Consider the following 22,523-nt stretch of genomic DNA (forward strand, 5'->3'; position numbering starts at 1 on the left):
AAGGAGTCCACAGGAGGACAAATGTTCTTGCAGCTGCTGAGCAACATGTTTTTTCAATGAGTTTGCCTAAAAACTGATCATTATTAAATGCATTATGGTCCAGATTAGCTTTCTTTAACAATGGGGAAACTGATGCAAGTTTCAAGTTCTGCAGGAAGGAGCTCTGAGAAAATGATTGATTAATGATTTTTTGCAAAATAGGCCCAGGAATTGAACAGCTCTGTTTGACCAGTACTGAAAGGCATGGATCTCTGTCACAGAAAGTAGACTTCATCTTAGTAAGGTTTGCTGTGAGCTCAGACAAAGTAACTTGTCTGAACTCGTGCAAAGAGAGACTGTGGAGCTCTTTCCTGGAAGCCAATGGGGGCTTGAACGAGGTGTTGGAAATGGACATTCTAAGATCTTATATTTTATTGTCAAAAAATGAATGAAAGGCATGACAAGTTACCGCTGTATTAGTGAGAACCTGCTTGATGGATTGAGAGATAAATAATAAACATGCCATTTTCACGCTTGTGTATGTATACATTGGTATCATCATCAGATGATGCTTCAATGTAAGATCTGTAGCCATAGTGTGCACACAGCATTCTTCTAATATGTACAGCAGCCTTACGCATGTTATTGTTCCAGCTGTTGTAGCCCTATTAATAAAATACCCCCTATCCTTCCTTCCTTCCAAGAGAATAATGACGTCATTTCGAGTCATGTGACACATGGACAAAAAAAAAAAATAGAATTCATCTAGTAAGTACAGCAGCCGTACGCAATAGCAACTGCCTATTTGAAAAGCATATAATTTGATAGAATGGATTTCATTTTTTTTCTTTTCGTTTTCCCGGTTTCTTTTTGTGAGTCGTCCCTGAGTAATACATATAATTTTACAATATCTATAAATATCAAGTACAGATATAGGAATAAAGTTCTATGAATAAAACGTGTCATCTATCACCTGTTTTGTATTATTACAAAGGAGGATAATCGTATGAAGTACTCTTGGCGTTATACCGCTGTTTTAAAATTTTACCTCAGACAACTTGCGTCACACTAACACAGTAATTGTTACATATCAATAAAACCATGACTGTATAATAATAAACATATTATTTGTGTATTTATAAAATGATCATTATTTGCAGTTTAATCAGATTCATTTCAATATTTTACCTCAGACAATTTGGTTAGCACTACAGTCTGTCACCTTCTCGTTTTGGACTATGTAAATATAATGTTCAGTTAGTTACATATAATACAGTTATAAACTACACAATGTTACAATAATTATTATGAAACAAACACAAAATGTTTAAACAGAAATTAACCATTCATAAAACTGGTCACTTTTTATTGTTTCCTTTATTCAATACATATTCATAACAATAAACATATTAATTATACATACATATATACTTTATAGATACAATGAGTAAAACACAAAATTTACCATAGTATTAAGAACGTCTCAAGTCTGCCTCTCAATAAAAGATGTTTCTCTAAGCTGCAATGTGCACGTGACATCCCAGGCATCCCAAAGGCCCTAAACACAAAACGTGCTTCCATTCAGACTCATGGAAGGTAAAACAAACAAACGGTGTGGAACAAGGACACACACACACACACACACACACACACACACACACACACACACACACACACACACACACACAATACACATGCTAACCCCCCGCCCCACCCCCCAGCGTCCAGTCTCCATCAGCATAAAGTGATTGGACCTGGAAAGTGAAAGTAGTTTTTGTTTTATTTAACATAAAATACATTAGTAATGTACTTTAACTTAAGTATTGTATTCATTTCTATCAATATGATTGATTAGCTAGGTTTGACATGTTGTCAGAACAATAATAACAATAACAAAATCGAGCAAAACGCCTGATTTTGACTCCAGTTTATTATTAGAAGTAATAAGTAAAAAATTAAAATAGCAGGGATAATCGAATCAATGTAGCAAGGCCAAGTCCTGTAGGTGAGTAGGCAGGGTGTGGAAAGTATTGGGGTTGATTTCAGAGAATACTATGGAGATTAAAATGGTCAAGTCAAGCGCGCGTGTTGTGTTGTGTGGTGTGTGTGTGTATATATAATATATATATATATATATATATATATATATATATATATATATATATATATATTATATATATGTTTGCGAATTGTTAACAAAACATAACATATACAGTAAGAGGATTACCAGAATTATTTTTACACAAGGGAAGTACAGATACGGTTGTGGTCGTCTAATTAGTATGCACTTTTAGATCAGAAATTTAGACCAGGTGTTCAATGTTTGATATTAACAATTCTGTTTTTGATATACAGTATCAGCAATTGTGTTTTTGATATAAATATATGATGCAATAAATTACTAATATAAAAAATTGATAGAAAAAAGAATTGTTGATAATAAAAGAAACGTTTTACATTTTTAATAAATACATACATAATCAGTGTAAGGAAACTAATATAACTATTTTTTAACTGAGTGTGCACAATACCAATTGATCTGTTAGTAAGTGTCCTTTGTTGATGTCGATAATCAAAAGTCACACTTTTAAAGCTTAATCATTATCAATAGACACAATAATGAGGCCACTAGTTATTAGTAGAAATCAGATATTGATATTGATATTGATCTGGGAGGGCACTGGACACGGCACTGGTGTGTGTTCAAGAGGATCTTGAATGCTTCTCAAATGCCTGTCTTGTATATCTTGCCTAAGCATGTGTGGAGTTAAACCTTGCCTTTGCAAGCTTAGTTTCTCTTTGTGTCAGCAGTGTAACAGCCAAGGTCAGGCATGTTCCCACACCCCACTCAGTTCCCTGTCTTGCAGCTGTGCTGAGCACAGTGTACTCACAGTATTTGTTTAACCCTTCATTATCCTTACACCAACATCATACTTGCTTCTTATAACTATCTATATACATTACAGAATTTGTTATTGCAATATAGTTGCAAATGTTCCTTAAAATATAATTGTACCTGCTTGTGCGTGAATATTAAAGACTGGATAGTTATTTGGATAGCACACATCCTGAAAAGCACATTATTTTGAATTGTACTCCTGTCAGCCTACCACCAGGAGGTGCATTCTCTGCAAAGACACTGCCGCCACACACTTGAAATTTACAAATGCAATTTGCTCCATAGTAATACATTTTGCTTACACAGTTACTAACAGACAATAAGGAATTAATCCTGCAAAACTTAACATTTAATTTATATCAGTGATTAACTTTAATTGAATGCAGTCTGCATAATGATTTCTTCCTGCCATTCTTATCTGATCTATGTTGTTTCATCTCAGCACATTCCTCTAGATGTAGGGTTGCCTGAAGCCTGGGAACTATCATGTTACCTGAGGCTTCCTACTCCATCCTCTTTCAATTAAAATGTACAAGGAGAAAAAAAAAAATACAAAGGAAAAGTACACTATTTTGCCAGCAGGTGGTGCTCAAATGAAGGTTGAATAACTGGAGCCGGTATGGCCTTTTCAACTTGTACTGAATAGAATGTAAATCAATTTTAAAAGGTGCAGTCTCCCTTATCTCACACCTTTGACCAAATGCCAATGCATCCCCTAAACTACTTAGCTCCAGGAATGGTAATTATCCTGCTCTTCAGTAAGCCTTGGCTTGGTTCAATCTCCAGATTTTGTGGATCTGCTTCCTGATTCCTCTTATCTTAATGTGTATTTCATAGCCTGACCAATTTTTTTCGTAATTCTTAAATATTGTACAAATATGCTATACTTCTGTCCTTTATTTCATTTAAAAGAAAGTTATTGTTTTTTCTGATTTCAAATTTATTGCATTCTAATCAGATCACAAAAAAGTGTATTTTTGGACATGCCAGAAATTGTTGCTGTGGTTTCATTAGCCCATATACAGAAGCAAGAGTCAAGTACTAGCTAGGGATAGCTATTAATCTTGCTGCAATGCTCAATTACTACAAAGTACATACAGAACACTGTAGATGTCTACTGACATTTATTTAACCCTTACATCCCTGTGAGAACGTGTAACAGGATTTTAAACGTACATTTTACATTTCAGTGTAAACACATTATCTATAGGTTTTAGTTTAGTTTAAGTCATTCCTTATGTATCTATTATTTATTTGTTTGTTTGGTATTCCCGGCCTGTCATTCCATGGAAACCAGCTGTCATTCCATATCATTCCACATTTAGTTTGTATAATCATGTCTATGTAATGACATAAGGGGTTTTAAGATTTGTCTTGGAAATTTTAAGTTATAAGTTGTCATTATTTTTCCTCTTATATTCAGTGGGCATTACTTTCACCATTGTAGTCAATGGGCATTCCTTTTGTCATTCATTTTAGTCCGTCCCCACTTTTACTCAATTCATTTTGTAAAAAAAGAAATTTAATTTTCTTTATATCTCGATCTGACCAGACTCAAATATATATTTTGTCAACAGGAGAGATGATAGTGTTTTTTTTTTTTGTAATAAATTTCCTGTTTCTGGCATTGATCCCTGTACAGTATAGATATGATTACAATTTATTTGAATCTGGGCATTTGATAGATTTTATAACATATGTAAGCTGTGTTTATTTATATTTTCTTTGTTTTGTTTCCAGTGGTTTTGTTTTGTTCTTTGAATATAATAAACAAAAAAAGTTGCTCATAAGAAGCCCATGTTTCTTATGTTTGAATGAAATACAAAAAAATCCATTCTCAGTTCTTGTGCATTATATTTTGCTATTAAACTTAAGCATCAGTCGGTTGGTTAACCCAGTCTGCTTTCACGGATTGACGTTGCTCTGTGAAATGATGTCCATCTGAAGAAACATTTCTTTTAGCATCCACAGAATTTGTAGCCACTGACAAATATATTTTAGCCTTTCTTGCTAAATTGGGAAATAGTTCTTCTGCATTTCTTCAAATCTCGGTCAAAGAAATTCCACTACTGTCTCCTTTTGCATATAGTTGATATCCCTCCATTTCTGATTTACATGAAACACTGGAATAGAATCTAATGGGAGGGGTTCTTTATCCAAACTACAAACATGTTGTGGGTCTAAAATCCTTACTGCCTTCAGAAACTTGTGAACTGGTTAACTAAAACAAGTTTTAATCTGCATTAATCAGGGTTGTGGTTACTAGTCAATTTTGGGAACGTTGTAATAACACAATTTTAATGTTTGTTTATTCTGACATCTCTGCTGTGCAAGTCTTATGAGAGTGATTTGTATGTATTTTTAAAATTCTGCAACTCTATCGTTTGTTGAATTCTAACATTACGGCTTTCAAGATAAGTTATACCCATCAGTGTGCAGCACACCAGGTGGATATTTCTGCGTGCAATCTCTCAAGTAATACTTTTTGACTTTGTTGGTGCATCCATTTGTTCTAAAACAGACTTTAAGTCTTTAAGGTAAGCTTTTTCTTGAAACAAATCAATTTCTAGAATGGCAAAAATTGTCCCCTGTAATTAGGGGATGGTTTCTAATTAGCCAGCATTTTATGGGTTGATTACTTAATTAATCTTTTGATCAGTTTAGCTGGAGTGGTTACACAGACATTTTGAGGTTTAAGACTGATTTGCAAGTCATTGCCTTAGCTATAAACTGTTGCTAATCACCAGGGATCCTAGGAATTTGTTTGCTGCGAAATAATACTGAAAAACATGGATTTTCTATGCTGTCAGAGAAGTTTTAGTTTTACTTTTCCAAAAAAAACATACAAAAACGTGTCTTTTTTTTTTTTTTGGTTGTTTATAACCAAATCAACACATTTACCATATACATAATCATCAGCACAGGCAATTTTGCTTTCAACTTAGCAAACACACTAAGTCCATCTATCCATCCATCCATCCACTCTCATTCCACTTCTTCCAGTGAGGGTTCCGGCTGTTTAAAGATGTCGAAAACAACAAAAAAAAATTCACCCCTAAAGATTGTGTCAGTGAGTTTGGTAATAGCTATCCAGGTGACAAAGACTAACTCGAAATAAACTAATATAAATACTGTTTTTTGTTTTTTATTATTAGTACACAGACGTATTTGTAATGTTTAAGTAAAATGGTACGTTTGTTTAATAGCATGCATGGGGAAAGGCTGCAACAGGGCTGATAGGTGACGTAATCACACACAGACATGAGCCCGAGCTCCTTGCAGCCGGCTCCTTTGTAAAGCAGTATCGACGCTATGCTTCAGTGCGAGAGGTCTCAGGTTCGTACCTGCCCTCCGCCTGTGTGTAGATTGCCTCACCCTGTGTGAGTCGCCTGTCTGCGTTTACTGAGATCGCTACATTGGTGTCAGTAGTGGGATGCAGGTACCATGGCATGCACTTGTCGGACTGTAGCCTGGTGAACAAGTGTGGAGAGGACTTGAGACTGGCAGGGGAGAGTGTAGCGTGAACGTGGCTACCTGTAAAGTTCAGGATTATTTTCAAAACTGTTCTGCTCACCTACAATGCCCTTCATCACATAGGTCCTGAGTACCTCCTCCACCTGCTGACCCACTATGTCCCTGCCTGCAAGCTGAGGTCCTTTGTATTTAATGAACTATTTCATGTATTATGCTACTATCATGTATTTTACACTTTCCATTGTATTTAATGTATTATGTTTTTTTATTTATTTATTTTTTTACTATATAGCATTTATTATGCATTTCTCTGTATTTAAAATATTATGGATTTTCTTGTTGTTACTGCATCTTGTAGAGCACTTTGTGATGGTAAAACAATATAACAAGACCTTGTTTTTCTGCAAGGATATTGTGAAGCAAAGCACCACTAAGTTAAAACAAGTTATTGCTTTGCTTATGTAAATACCTGTTAACGTCAATATTTGTATATGTTTGATATTGCAATTGTGTTATTATATTATTCTGTGTTTTGGAAGACGAAATAAGTGTGCGATATCAATATACAATTTTCATATCGTTGCCTACCCCTATATATATATATATATATATATATATATATATATATATATATATATATATATATATATATATACTGCTGTGCAGAAGTCTTAGACATGTTGCATATCCTTAAGGAATAGAAAGAAGACAAGTGTTTAATTGAAAACAGAACTGGTAGAAGGCACAGGTGTCGTTTTCAATTAAATCAACAGTACGAAGGTCACTCTTGAAATCAGGACTTAAAGGATGTGTTGCACTAAGAATACCTCTGTTAAAAAAGGGGAACAAGACTAAAAGGCTAAAATATGCACAAGAACACAGAAATTGGACTATGTTAAAATGGTCAAAGGTGCTTTGGATTGTTGATGGATGGACAACGACACCTGTGCCTTCTGTCATGCTTGTCTTCTTTCTATTCCTTAAGGATACTATTTTCAAGTATTGCTCATCCTTGTTAGACAGCTTTTTGGGTCTTCCAGTCCTGGGTTTGTCAGCTACACATGATATTTCTCTGTATTTATTGATTATGCTTCGGATACCACACCTTGAAAATCAAGTGATGGGAGCTATTTCATTCAATGTTTTTCCTTCTTTATGCAAGACAAGGTTGTTATAATAGTAGAATACACTTGTGGAGGCTTTGAGCAAATTGTTGATGCGCATAATGCATCAGAGTAGAAAAATGCAACATGTCTAAGACTTTTGCTCAGCACTGTGTGTGTGTGTGTGTGTGTGTGTGTGTGTGTGTGTGTGTCTCTTCCTGGTGACTTTATTCAGTCTGCCAAATATCCATCATCACAAAAGAGTAATAAAATATTTAAATCAAGGTACAATAAAGAGATGAAAAATGTATTATGTGAAGACAGGGGTTATAAACTAGTATATTTATGTAAAGATGTCTTGCAAGCACATACACACAGACTTGTTTATGGTAAATTTTAAGGTGTAGTGTCCTACAGTCCCAGAACCTAGGTGAAAATACCAGTTATAAGGCCATTGGCTGTAGAACACCACATGGAAGAAAGAGGTTTCCTCAATTTAATTTTTGTCTTGACTTATAACAGACATTGTAGATAACATTCATACCTTCCCACAACTGCAGGTAGCCTGTAAATATGGCTGTTGCATTCACAGGTGAACAATGTCAAGTAGGTTTAAGTGCAGCTGAAACAACCACTGCCAATCAGCCAGGCCTCATATTCAAGGGCAATATAAGCAATCTTAAATGGATTTAATTAGTTTCTCTCCACATGGCATTTATTATCCACATGGCATTTATACCAGCAAAGAATGTAAACAAACTGGGCTTTCAACAGTGTCTGATTTTATGCAGTTATTGATGTGCAAAATTACAGCAATAACCAACACTAACATGCTATTTTCCAAGTAGGTTATAGTTGGTAATGATGATCTATGAGCCCACTTTACCTGGCTATGTAAATAAAAGTCAATTAAGTATGTGTACAAGCAAGGGCCTGCAAGACAAAAACCACAGGGACTGCTTAAATGAAACTAACAAACAGCAAATACAAATGCTTCAGCCACCAATAAGCCTCTTCTCCGTTTTCATATTGAATCTTTAAAATGATTACGAAGATACCACCGTCAAAACATAAGAAATAAGGTTACTTCGACTTCTTTTAAAATTTAAACAAAGTAACTCCAAAAGCACCCGATACACAGCAATAGCGAGGTCAGTAAACGTATGCAAATAAGCCCCTCCTGTATGTCAGTGTTGTGGTTCCCGGATGTTCTGTATTATTGCCCTTCCCCCTCTGTTTTTTCTCCCCTCCCTGCGGGTCAGCCTGAGCCACTGCAGTGAAGCCGTCATCTGTAGAAACAGAGAGAGAGAGAGAGCTAGTGTGTCTTCAAACACACAGTTGCCTGCAAGAGAGAGAGAGAGAGAGAGAGAGAGAGAACGGCACTGAGCTGTGTAAATTTCCCTGTGATTTTGAGCTCCATTACTATTACTGTATTGCCGACCGAGACGAAAAGACATTTCCACACGCAGCCGTCAAAATGGTAAGGGTGGTGTCATTTTTTAAAATTATGTTCGTTTAATGTTACACGCTTATGCACATACACACGAACACGAATCATGCATAAATAAATCATTTACTTTTTTGAAAATGTGTAGAATTTGTAGAACTAAGACCGTCTGGGGCATAACGAAAAGAAAAGAGGGCAAGCGAGTTTTTTTTTTTTTTTTTAAATACTCTGGTGGAGTAATACAAACATGTCACCCTGGCCCAGAGTTACCTATCCTGCTCCCAATGCAAGTTAACGTAACATGCATGTCTTTTAATGTAACGGAGTGGGAAGCAATTTTTACAAGTAAAATCTATATAAACTGTGCGTATTTTAGTATTATTATTATTATTATTATTGTTATTATTGATTTTATGACTAGCAACTGTACTGATTACTGCGTCTTTAACACTGAACTAACATTTGTCAAAGCTGTACGACAATATTTAAAAATATATACTGGCAGAAAGTACACAACATTTAAAATATTAAAAGCAATGTTATTGTTTACGTGGCTTTGTAAATTAACATGGTGTGTAGGAGCAGTGGCGTGTGCAATGCCCTGCTTGATATGTTGCTTCCGTTCAGTGAGTAAGAGAAGAGGTGTGATTTCGATTATTATTTTTTTTTTTTTGGCCATATTTTCTTTGTGTGCCGCAATTTTATTATACAGACTACACCCTACAATAACGGTAAATCGGTTTGACACGAGACCAGGTACACTGTGTTTAGTATCCCGTAAAAATAAACGTTTTATCTGCTGTTTTTACCATGTACCGTATTATTTTTGTAGTGAGAACCCGGCTGCGTCCATCATTATTTTCAGTCTGCCATAGTCGAGTTTTTCAAACGCCTAACATTGTCTTTTGGTTTTAGTCATCCATTTAGAATTGAATGCGCCTTTCTAACATTTCTTAGATAATCTGATCTGCTAGTGATTGAACTGTAACCCGTAATGTAACAATGTCTTTTTGAAATTCACTCAGGCCTAAATGTGCCATGCTGTATACAATAGGATATATAAATTACATGCTAGTGTCAATACTGCACAGGCGCGCAGCTACATACTTTCACTATGCGCTACCATTAGTGAACTGAATGTATAGTATGCTATATACCGGTGTTGAGTATTTTTTTGTTTGTTTGTTTGTTTTTAAATTATGTTTTTATTTGTTTTTATTCTGCTTGTCCTAAATTACTAGTAGTGTATGTGCCCGTTTATTTCAACTACATGCATTTCCCTTTGCTACCACTTGCATAATTGCCGTTTTACTTGGTTCCACAAATAAAACGTCAGATGCCATTTTCATTCATTCGTTTGTTTTTTGCCCTTATTGCATTATCATACTCCTTGGCCTTCTCCAAGCTTTAATATGTTCGCGATTCCTTAAACTCCAGTTCAACATTTTGTCTTTCTATCCTTCCCTGTCACTCCCAGCATAGACATCACCCACATACCAAGCAGTATTTTCTTTTCCTGTGTTTTTCCTTGGCAACTGGCCAATTCCAGTTTCATTATTGCTGTTGTGAAAATCAAAGGTTTTGTGGGGGGTGAGTAAGTTATTATTTTTTTCTTTATATCAACTTTGTGGCAATTCTGACTTGCTAAAATAGAAAAAAAACGACTCATGTTAGAGGTGAGGAATCCACGTACAGTTAGCACAGCGTAATTTTTTTTAATTAAATCATTTGCAAGGATACATGCTAATCCCTAGTTTTGAGTTGTCTTGTGTTTGGTGCTGTTTGCCAACAGTACAGGATTGGATCGCTTCTGTCCAGGTCTTTCAACCCCACATTCAGACATTTCGATCTATAAAGTGGGCCTCTATTATTTTTCATCTGCTTTAAATGACTTCTTATCAAAGCCAAACACGCCAATTTTAGTTAAACAAATTTTTAAATTCTCGATGTAATCACAGGTTTATGTGGCTTCTCCTCTGTGCAGGTTTGGCTGAATTTTTAAATCGTTGATTTGAAGTCATTTTCTTTTACTACCTATTTGATCTAGTTTCTCAGACATGAAAAGTATGTTTTAAAAACCTTTAACACACAAACAACATATTAAACTCTTACTGTCAATAAACTAAAATGTGCACTGAAGTTTATATTAAGGCCTAATTTTAAATTAAGCACTTGTAGATCTCTTATCAAGTAATTAAAATGAATACACACTGTTCAGTTTTGTAGGTTACCTCTGTCTGCTGAGGATCTTGCTAGAACCTATTTGTTTATGAACAAAAAAATAAACTATTTGATGTTTAGTTATTTTGTAAGGAAAAAAAAAAAAGCCTCAGGCCAATATGACCCCAGATATTTATCCATGTAGCTTTGCATCATTAAAACAATGCTTTCAATTGGTCTTCTATCATTATATTTGTATTATTATTATTATGTCTGCAATGTTTGTAAAAAAGGGCTTATAAAAATCTATAGTAGGCTTAGGTTAGCAGAGACTCATTTTCTCTGCAAGTAACTTTCTCTGATAATGTACCATAGTTATATAGTAATCCGGCACATATCCGACTGTGCTGGGACCAGAGTAAGGGCGGATATGTAAAAAGGCAGATGAATGAATCCTGTTTTAAATACCATTATACAAAGCTATAACAATTACCATATTCACCAACTATTGTTTTGAGATTTAGCTTTTATTAGGGAGTTCCCCTAAATCCCTTGTTCAGAAAGATACAGGGTATTAATGCTTGTAACAGGGTAGCCGTCTGCCGTGCGGATGCGTGCATTCGCTGCTGAGTGACAGGTAGGAGATGGAGACGGAGGGTGAAGTTGATATGCCCCCAGGCGAACAGGATTTATTTAGTTAAACACACTGAACATCTCACATGACACTACCAGCAATGGCAGCACACAAATCACATACAGCACAGTGTAGGAAAACTTTGGTAGGGTCTACAATATCTGAACTAATATTCTCTGTTCAATAGTAAACTGATGTTGCCGAAGAGGTTGATCAAGGCAGATAAATGGCTAGGGCAGGGTTGGCTGATTTAAATCAAGTCTATTTAAATCACTTGATTTAAAATAAATAAATAAATAAATAAATTGCTGGTTTTGAATCATTTTTTCATTTACTACCTATTTTATATATTATATATAAGTAAAAATACATGAAAAGTATGTTTTAAATACATTTTATTAACACAAACATCTTACACCCTTACTGTCTATAAACTAAAACTCTTAGGGCTATATTCTGATCACAGCCCAAATGCGGACCCTGATTCTGTGGCACATAAATGGAGCGAAGACGTAAAAAAATAAATAAAAATTTCCTGCACTGAAATGGTATTCTGGAGACATGTCTTGCCCCATCATAGAGCGGCTGCCTCATCATTAACATATTCACTGAAATGATTCTGATGACCATGCAGTGGGGTCCCAAATAGACAATTGAGCACTGTGTTAAGACCCGCTGAAACCATGTTTGTTTAGTGGTGCAGTCAGGAACTTTAACAATTGAACACACTATAAAAAGCAAAGTAGTCCTGAGTAACAACTGTGTGTGTTTGGACTGACACCAGAGGAAATCAAAGAAAGAAATGTAAAGGAATGGCTGGGATGAGTGAGGGGGATTCTTCTCTGGCGTTAAATTCTTCGCTAAATTCTTGTAGTTCACATTAGAGGATGCCACAATGATAAATAATTTGCTTTATTTATGTGTCCATTTAAGATTGAGTAATTTATTTTGTTATGTAACTATTCACAAACCACCATTTCCAACATCCTTAAATTTACAGTTTGGAGGTACTGTAGTGCTACAACTGGTACTACAAAAAAAAAAAAAATCCATAATCTAAAATTGTGTTTAAAATTGACAACTTTATGATCTAATTAAATACTGTATAGATTAGTTTATTACTTTTATAATATTTCACATATAACATTACATAATAATCACACAGTTTGTTTCATACACGACTAACTAACTGCAACCCTGGCCAGCAATTGGCATCCTTAAAGCGCAGGGAGAAATTAAATATTTCAGATTATCGGAAGACACTTTTCCTGTAGTCAGTGTTTGGTACTGAAAACAACATAGATTGATGATGAATGTAAGAGCAGGGAATCTCATCTTGTAATTACACATTTTCAATCTGCACCTCCCTGTTTTAAGTGGTACCTGACTGTCTAAAATGTGTTTAAAGGGGAATATTTGAAAATGTTATATATATATATATATATATATATATATATATATATAGAGAGAGAGAGAGAGAGAGAGAGAGAGAGAGAGAGAGAGAGAGAGCTCTATATATATCTATCGCTCACTGAAAATTTGATACTGAAAGATGATAAAGGATGTATCATTCTGAGTGTAAGACAAGACTGTGCTGATGCAATACATAGTGAAGTGTGAAAGGGGATTTTCATTCTTATGCACATTAAAATGTAGTTAACATGACCATGCATGTTGCAGTAATGATGTAGTAATACAAGGCAAATGATATTATAGGTTCCATTTAGAGGATGCCACAGTGATGAATTTGCTTTTATATATTCATTTAAGATTGAGTAATTTGATTTTGTATGTAACTGTTCCCAAACCACGATTTACAACATCCGAAGAATGTTAAAATTACAATATTTGGCTCCCGAGTGGCGGTTTTAAATGAAACTAATTTTTTTTTTCATTTTAAAAATAAATACAATTTTTAAATCGCCAAGACTGCTTATCATAATACTAATTTTCTAGTACTGTTGCAACATATTTCTTGATAATTTCAGATCTTTCACTAGATCAAGAAACATCAGACAATCTGAAGGAATGAAACATGTTACATGTGAAACATTATAAAATAAGAGGTGACGTTACATGCAGCAAAACTGAAGATTTTTAGGTTTAAATGCATATAAGAACATAAGAACATAAGAAAGTTTACAAACGAGAGGAGGCCATTCGGCCCATCTTGCTCGTTTGGTTGTTAGTAGCTTATTGATCCCAAAATCTCATCAAGCAGCTTCTTGAAGGATCCCAGGGTGTCAGCTTCAACAACATTACTGGGGAGTTGATTCCAGACCCTCACAATTCTCTGTGTAAAAAAGTGTCTCCTATTTTCTGTTCTGAATGCCCCTTTTTCTAAACTCCATTTGTGACCCCTGGTCCTTGTTTCTTTTTTCAGGCTGAAAAAGTCCCTTGCGTCGACACTGTCAATACCTTTTAGAATTTTGAATGCTTGAATTAGGTCGCCACGTAGTCTTCTTTGTTCAAGACTGAACAGATTCAATTCTTTTAGCCTGTCTGCATATGACATGCCTTTTAAGCCCGGAATAATTCTGGTCGCTCTTCTTTGCACTCTTTCTAGAGCAGCAATATCTTTTTTATAGCGAGGTGACCAGAACTGAACACAATATTCAAGATGAGGTCTTACAAGTGCATTGTACAGTTTTAACATTACTTCCCTTGATTTAAATTCAACACTTTTCACAATGTATCCGAGCATCTTGTTAGCCTTTTTTATAGCTTCCCCACATTGCCTAGATGAAGACATTTCTGAGTCAACAAAAACTCCTAGGTCTTTTTCATAGATTCCTTCTCCAATTTCAATATCTCCCATATGATATTTATAATGTACATTTTTATTTCCTGCGTGCAGTACCTTACACTTTTCTCTATTAAATGTCATTTGCCATGTGTCTGCCCAGTTCTGAATCTTGTCTAGATCATTTTGAATGACCTTTGCTGCTGCAACAGTGTTTGCCACTCCTCCTACTTTTGTGTCGTCTGCAAATTTAACAAGTTTGCTTACTATACCAGAATCTAAATCATTAATGTAGATTAGGAATAGCAGAGGACCTAATACTGATCCCTGTGGTACACCGCTGGTTACCACACTCCATTCTGAGGTTTTTCCTCTAATCAGTACTTTCTGTTTTCTACATGTTAACCACTCCCTAATCCATGTACATGTGTTTCCTTGAATCCCAACTGCGTTCAGTTTGAGAATTAATCTTTTGTGCGGGACTTTGTCAAAAGCTTTCTGGAAATCTAAATAAACCATGTCATATGCTTTGCAATTATCCATTATCGATGTTGCATCCTCAAAAAAATCAAGCAAGTTAGTTAGGCACGATCTCCCTTTCCTAAAACCATGTTGACTGTCTCCCAGTACCCTGTTACCATATAGGTAATTTTCCATTTTGGATCTTATTATAGTTTCCATAAGTTTGCATATAATAGAAGTCAGGCTTACTGGTCTGTAGTTACCTGGTTCAGTTTTGTTTCCCTTTTTGTGGATCGGTATTACGTTTGCAATTTTCCAGTCTGTCGGTACCACCCCTGTGTCAAGAGACTGCTGCATGATCTTGGTTAGCGGTTTGTAAATTACTTCTTTCATTTCTTTGAGTACTACTGGGAGGATCTCATCCGGCCCAGGGGATTTGTTTATTTTAAGAGCTCCTAGTCCCTTTAACACTTCTGCCTCAGTTATGCTAAAGTTATTTAAAACTGGATAGGAACTGGATGACATGTGGGGCATGTTGTCAGTATCTTCCTTTGTAAAAACTTGTGAAAAGTAATCATTTAACATATTTGCTATTTTTTTTTCTTCCTCTACGATTTTGCCATTTGTATCTCTTAAACATTTAATCTCCTCTTTGAATGTTCTCTTGCTGTTGTAATATTGGAAAAACATTTTGGAATTGGTTTTAGCTCCCTTAGCAATGTTCATTTCTATTTCTCTCTTCTTCACAACTGATGATATGCATTTAATCCAAAAAAAAAATCTCAATATTTAATAGAAAATTGTCTAGGGGAGGAAAAAAGCTATTCATGTGAGCTGGTATTCCAGTAACCCTGGAGAGATGGCACATATAGCAGTTGCAGCATTGGCATTTCTTGTTCCAGTCATAGATATCCCATGAAGCACTAGCTTGGATATTGCATTACTTTTATATGCAAATATATATGCCATCTTGTTTGGGGCAGTACTTTTGCAGTCTCTGTATGAGTGAAAGCCATTTTCTGTTAACTGTTGTACTTTATGTTTAACCTGTCTAATACAATTGTTTTCCCTTGCAAAATGACGAATTCTGATATCCAAATTTTTTACCAGTGTATCATTTTTAAAATCAGATTTTTCTAAATCTCAGTTGGTTTAGGTTTTATCTAAAAATGTGATTTGATTGCATTTTATGACAAACTCACACTAGTAAGATGGCTGACTGAATACCATGTCAGTTAAGTTTATCATCCCCGGTCATTTTAGTTGGTGCTTATCTTTATTTATTTTTTTTATTATAATCACACACAGGTATTTTAGTAGTAAACATTGTTGTTTTCCAGCAACCAAAAACAGCAGTTAAGCCATCTGACTTTTTGGTGCTTTCTCCGGTTCTTCCACTTATAATGTTTATTATGTATTTTTGGAAGTACCACCAGCAATATGTTTGAATATGTATGCAACTATACACCTGTTTATGTATTTAAAATTAATGTGCACCTATATTATAGCTGTAGTACCTTGAAATTTTAATCCATGTTATTTGATACGTGTATGCACAGATCATAATCTGTTACTCTACATTTGTGCATTAACTGATTCTTTTACTGCACAATGTGTACAAGAATTATTAAACTGAGTATGTACGCTGACTGATTTTTCAGATTCTCTTTTCATTTAGATAGCTGTTTATTCCAGCATTGGATCTAAATATCTAAATTGAAATTGTATCCCCCCCCCCCACCAATCGCTTGGCATTTCTTAGAAGTCCCTTGGTATTTGTTTTAAGTGTATATTTTCTGTCATTGATAAATCTAGTTAAATTGATTTGTTTTAGCCAGTCCTGCAAGATGACAATTGCCCAGTTTTTCATTTCTTTTGTTATTTGTTCTGTTTTGCTGTCTTCCAGTTTATTTAATTGCTCCGCATGTCTGCTTAATACTTTTGGGATTTTTTTTTTTGGTGGTTCAGTATCTTCAGATTGAAAGACATTCATATTTGCGGGTACTGCAGTTGGTCACTTGATTTGAAGTTGCTGTAACGGTAAACAAGATGGCTACTGAACATTCTGTGAAGGTCTGTGAGGCAGTGCAGTGATTTCTAGTATGTTATAAAGTCCCAACTGTCTGTAGACTTCAAGATTACTGACAGCTCAAACCTTGCTCAACCAATCACATTGCTTGTTTTAGGTTCCATAGCCACAGCTGACTTCTCATTAAATTACTGGAGACCAATGTTATTGCGCTGCCAGAATCGGCCAGGGCCATCGTATTTTTCCCCAATTACTTTAAGTAATATCATAAAGGAATGGGTTCCCTTGACAAAATGTAACAGAACTAACCAACCAGCAATGATAATCTTCAAAACCCATGTTTTGCTTCCCTCACACTGCACTGCATAGGTTCAATTTCATTTCAACGTTACTGCTATGTGACCCATCTTGTTACACTGATAAACCTTGAATTTTTCTCAGACACTTTGTAACCCCCTGCATATTTGTCATCGCCTCTATTAGTCACTTTCCCCTTTAATCCCTTCACGGTTGGTGACTGCTCTTCAGCGCCTCCTTTACATAAACAGTGTTACCTGGATCCCTGGAAAACCAGTTCTTCGAGCTGGGCGGTCGTCAATTCCTCTGTGGAAGCTAACTGTTGTTCCACAAGTGCAACAAACTCCTCGATGTTGCTGGGGTCACCTTGCCCAACCCATTTTCTCAGTATTTCTGGTATGCTACATAAGAAGGGATCCATGACCATCATTTCCATGATTCTGGTGTATCCGGTCAAATATTTGTGATCTCGGTGCCTGACCCTCATGATACTTGAACTGCTGGGGCTCACTGTCTGTTACGCCTGCCCTTGCCAGGATCTCTCGTAGTCTCCAGCAGCCTTGAAGATAAAAGTAGGTTTTCTGAACTTCGCCAACTAGAAAAGGGGCCACAATGCTAGCCCTTTTTACCTTAGGCCAATAATCCCATTCGACTGTTCTCTCAATCAACAACAGGTACGCCTTCACGTCGTCCTCTACTGCAGGATGTACTGGGTCCGATTGACTGCGTTGTCTCTCCTAGACTCGGATGCAGTTATCAGCTGTATCAAGTCCTGTATTTCTGCATGCCCTTGAGCAGCTTGGGCTAACAGAACTTGATTTGTTTCCTGCTGCGTGGTTTGTGTTTTTTGCTGCACATCCAGGAACCTTGCTGTCTGTTCCTGCTGAAAGTAGTTAGTTTTTTTGCTGCACCACTGTGGCCTGTATCAGTTCTTTCAGTACTTCCTCCATTTTCTTTAGCAACTTCCAAGTGTTTTGGAGTCATATCTCTGTTGTGAATATAGGTTGTCAGAAAGCACTTTTTTGACTTGTTCAGCAACCATGCGGCTAATTAAATTTGATTAAAGAAAAAAAAAAACAATAAGAACTTGAGGGTCTGATTTAACTTCATGTCAGGTTGATTTGGATTAAAAGATCAACGTGGGATTCTTGCATGTTGGATTAAGGTTTGTGGTACTTTGAAACGATTCATGGCAGATTTGATTTTAAAGAAAATCTATTTGGGATTTTTGCTTTTTGTATTGCGTTTTAAATTCTTCTAATGAACAGGATAAAGCAAAGCCAGAACACTGCATCGGGGGTCAAAATTAACACCTGCCAAACGTGGGTTTATTTGGTCTGTAGCTGGTAAATTTCACATAATTACACGACATTTGCGTCGTATGTTTTTTGTACACTTAATACTTTGAATGCTGGCGGCTGTGTGCAAGTGGTGCAAAATTGCGACAAACCGATGCACCTTTAAACAGAAGCTGTTGGCTAAAACAACAAAAAACTTGAAAAAATATCCCCCAATAAGTACGACAACTTCTTACTTTCAAATGGTCTATTTAATATATGCTGTCATTTGAGTTTGTTTATTTTTAGCAAATCACATATGAAAGTGATGTTGCTGACAACCAAACAAAATAGAGAAGGAGGCAGTGCTTGCGCTGTGAAGTCATAGGACTAGTTTTCCATACAGTCTGTCAGCACCTCCCTCTCGTTTAAGAATTGAGGTTAGTTTCTGATATTAAATAGAAAAGGATTTTTATAAACCGCTTCTGTTAATAAGGTAGTATAAATATTATCGTCTGTCATTCTTTTTAGATGTTAATGAGAACTTGTAAATGCTTACTGCTAAATTAGTTGAAGTAATGTTTACATGTTTTTTTCTGATTTGATTTACAATAGTCAAATATTATTTAAGTGTGTGTAAAAAATCAACTAATGTTTACAATATTTTTTTTTTTTTTTTATATATATATATATATATATATATATATATATATATATATATATATATATATATATAATACCGTACACTTAATTATCCCAGGTAACCTGTCCTCGGTTTAGCGAGGGATTGTATAACCAGGGGAATCTAAATGAGCAAACACATCCATTGCAATGATCATTTCAGAGATTTTCAATATTGTCCCAACCCTACTTTGTAGCTTCTTAACATGCCCACACCTGTGGATAAAGGAATCCTGACAGTGCTGCTGCTAAACAGTAGTTTTGAATGTAAAAGATATCCGTTATGCCCAGAACGTTTTGGCAGTCCTGTACTGTTTCATGGCCTTCATGTTTATGGATAATTGTCAAGTTTACATGAATAATGTTAAAACTTAAAAGAAACTTGTGGTTAGTGCCTGAATCAGTGTAACTTTCACTAGGTCATATCCAGAGAATGACCACTACAGAACAGCACACAGATAGCACGTGCATCGTGGGGGGGTCTGTACTGTACGTGCAGTCGCATCTCTTACCCCCTTCATGTCTATAAAGTGTGTGTTTTTTTTTTTTTTTATATAATGGTCAATCAATTTAAAATCTCCAATTGTTAGGATCGTATTTTTTTAGTAATGTGTATTTTTATACCAAAATATTTTATCTCTTTGTGACTGCTTACCACTTTCTTCCAACGTTCAGTCTCTGTGGAATATACTAAAGACTACTTTCAGAGTAGTGTGTTTTGAATTCTACAAAAGCTGTTTCAGCTGCTGGGAGACCAGCCCCCCTCCCCATGAGGTCAGTCAGCAAGACAAACAGATGTACTGTACAACTGCCGCTTTCTAGGCGGTAGGAGGTAATGAATGTTGATCTGCAGGCTCCCATATAGCTCAGGGAAATTGTTTGAACTTTAAATTATGAAGGAAGAAAGCTGTGGGCATTTCTATATGGTTCAACATGGTGCACATTCCAGAGTTTTGTTTCTTCTATTAAAGGCTATTTATACAGGAAAATAGGGCGCTCGTTTTACATATTCTTCCATTCCCTTTTACACCCTCTACTTTACAGAAACCAACCTTGTTGGCTAACCAGTTTATCATTCTATCTCAAGCAGACCCCCCCCCCCCACCGTGTCACATTGTGATCTGACAGGTAGTTGAATACAGAGCTTTGTTAAAAGTTATTGCTATTTAAATTTGTACTTACTGCAAAGCTAAATACCCAAGCTGTAAATATTGTTTAACCCTTTGCAGTACAGACGGGTCAGGTCCAATTTATTTTCCCATGCGCTGTTTAAAATATTTTTTCAGAGAAACATTGAATCGCAAAAGGATACTCGGTACTGTATCTACAGTCAAGCCTCACCCCTTGTTCGCTGTATTTTTCACATGCCTCTTTATAGACGTGCATACTGATAAATCCTCTCCTGATCTCTCGTTTTATCACCAAACTCCTCAATAATGCGATCCAAGTCATTATTTTATTACTGTAACATCTCAAAAAGCTCTGCAAATGTCATATTCTTTGAGCGCTGTATGCAGAAGCAGCTATCTCCTTTGTTATGACCGTGTTATCTCTGTAATGCATGGGGCTATGAGATTTGCCCCCTCCCTAAATTTCTGTTATTCAGCTCCTGTCAGTCTCACTCGGCCATTGAAAGGTTTTCTCTGCTTTTTCCAGAAAAAGAACTACTATAGACCTGTGCTTGACGTCTTTTTGATGATGTCAGAAGGGGAAATGGAAAATGAATAATGTAGGACCTGGTCCGACGTAGGACTGCAAAGGGTTAATATTCATTCTTTGTTGTGCAGATTTATTGTTTGTGGTTTACTTAAGTGAATGTTTTGTAATTTAGCAGACACTTTTGTCCAAAGCAAATTGGAGACTACAGGGGTGAATTATGCATCACAACTGCTACTGCAGAGTTACTTAAAGTATAACCTTGGTTTTACATCTCATCCAAGTAACTTGCTCAGGGTCACACACAGTGAGTCCGGGATTTGAACCATGAACCTCCTGGTATGAAGTCCTTTTATTTAACTACTGGACCACCAAGCATGTTATCTGGTGTATGGAGTAAGACTGTGTGCGTTGGGGAAGCACATTTGCAATGAGCAGGCACCCCCTTCACCATCACTTTCACTTGCTGGACCATTGATTGGTCATGGGTTGATTTGCTATCTAGTCAGGTGCAGTTTCCTTTAACAAACAAAACATTGTCACTTGCAGGCAAAAAAACCCCAAAACCTTGAAGGCAATATTGATCTTTAACCCTTGAGCATGCGTTTTGGCCTGTCCACCGCATTCAATTCTTAGAGTAAGTAGCGGTGTTCTGAAAAAATATAGCGTTATACTTCCCCATGTGTTGCTACAACTGTTTTTAAATAATGTACCTGTGATATATATTTTTCATTTAACATCTTGTGACAAGTTTTTACACTTATAAATTTTAAACACCTCTCTCAACGGTGTTTTCAAGATGGCTGCTTAGTGCACTTGGGTTTGAGATCAGAGGTGTGTTCCCACTGATCAGAGAAAACAAAGCAAGACAAGCCTCAATGAAGTCGGGATAGTGATGATGGTGTTCTTTCTCTTTCTCGCTCGCTGGCTGAAGTACTAACCCATCAGGACTCAGAAAGACATTACCCGAATGCCAATCTGAAGATGATCAGCTTTTGAAATGTAAATAAATAAATTGGAAGGTTTGATAATTTTATTTAAACGCATAGGTTGGCAATGTATTTATTAGGCTACCACAGTCCTGTTCCTCCCCCCCCCCCCCAAAAAAAACCAAAAAACTTTAACACTGGGGTGTTAATCGTTTAGCGTTTAAACGTTACTAAAGTCTCAAACATTTAATTTTTGCTTTTTTGATTTAATCTTTTAAACTTTGTGCAAAATATTAAGAATAAGAGGGTGTCTGCAAATAACTGCAACTCTGAGATTTTTTCCGTTGTGTGCTTCCTACCTTTGTCACTGGATGTTCACCTCCCATTGTCCGATTTCCTTTTGCTCATGTGACTAGTAATGTTCTCTTCGGGAGCTTGAAATAAGCAAAGCCCTGTCGGACCATACTGCAATAAAATGGGAGAACAGAAAGTAAAATGTAGACTGTGCTCTGCAGAGCTTAGCTATAGCGGCATACGGGAACAATGTTAAAGCATAGGAAAACAAAGCTTCTGACCTAGTCAGATGAACACACACACAGAGTGAACTTTCAGTCTCCATGTTGCTTTGGTCAGGAGAACAAAGCGATCTCTTTCCCAGAGCTCCTTAAATAATCCTTGTTGGCACCAGAATTTTGTCCCTCCTCCATAAAAACCTGCCCCTATTTAGTAACATTGTCTAATTTTCTCCTGCGT

General features: G+C 36.0%; 1 protein-coding gene across 1 annotated transcript in view; it reads left to right on the forward strand.

Moving 5' to 3' along the window:
• The first annotated feature begins 8,717 nt into the window (after positions 1-8,717).
• LOC121316113 (calcineurin subunit B type 1) overlaps positions 8,718-22,523 on the forward strand; it is a 38,562-nt gene continuing 24,756 nt past the window's right edge. Inside the window, exon 1 of the mRNA XM_041250890.1 lies at positions 8,718-8,935. Coding sequence (XP_041106824.1) covers positions 8,933-8,935 — 3 coding nt within the window. The 5' untranslated portion in view covers positions 8,718-8,932. The remainder of the gene's footprint in view (positions 8,936-22,523) is intronic.

This window comes from Polyodon spathula, chromosome 5, assembly GCF_017654505.1.
Source record: "Polyodon spathula isolate WHYD16114869_AA chromosome 5, ASM1765450v1, whole genome shotgun sequence".
NCBI classification, from domain to species: domain Eukaryota; kingdom Metazoa; phylum Chordata; class Actinopteri; order Acipenseriformes; family Polyodontidae; genus Polyodon; species Polyodon spathula.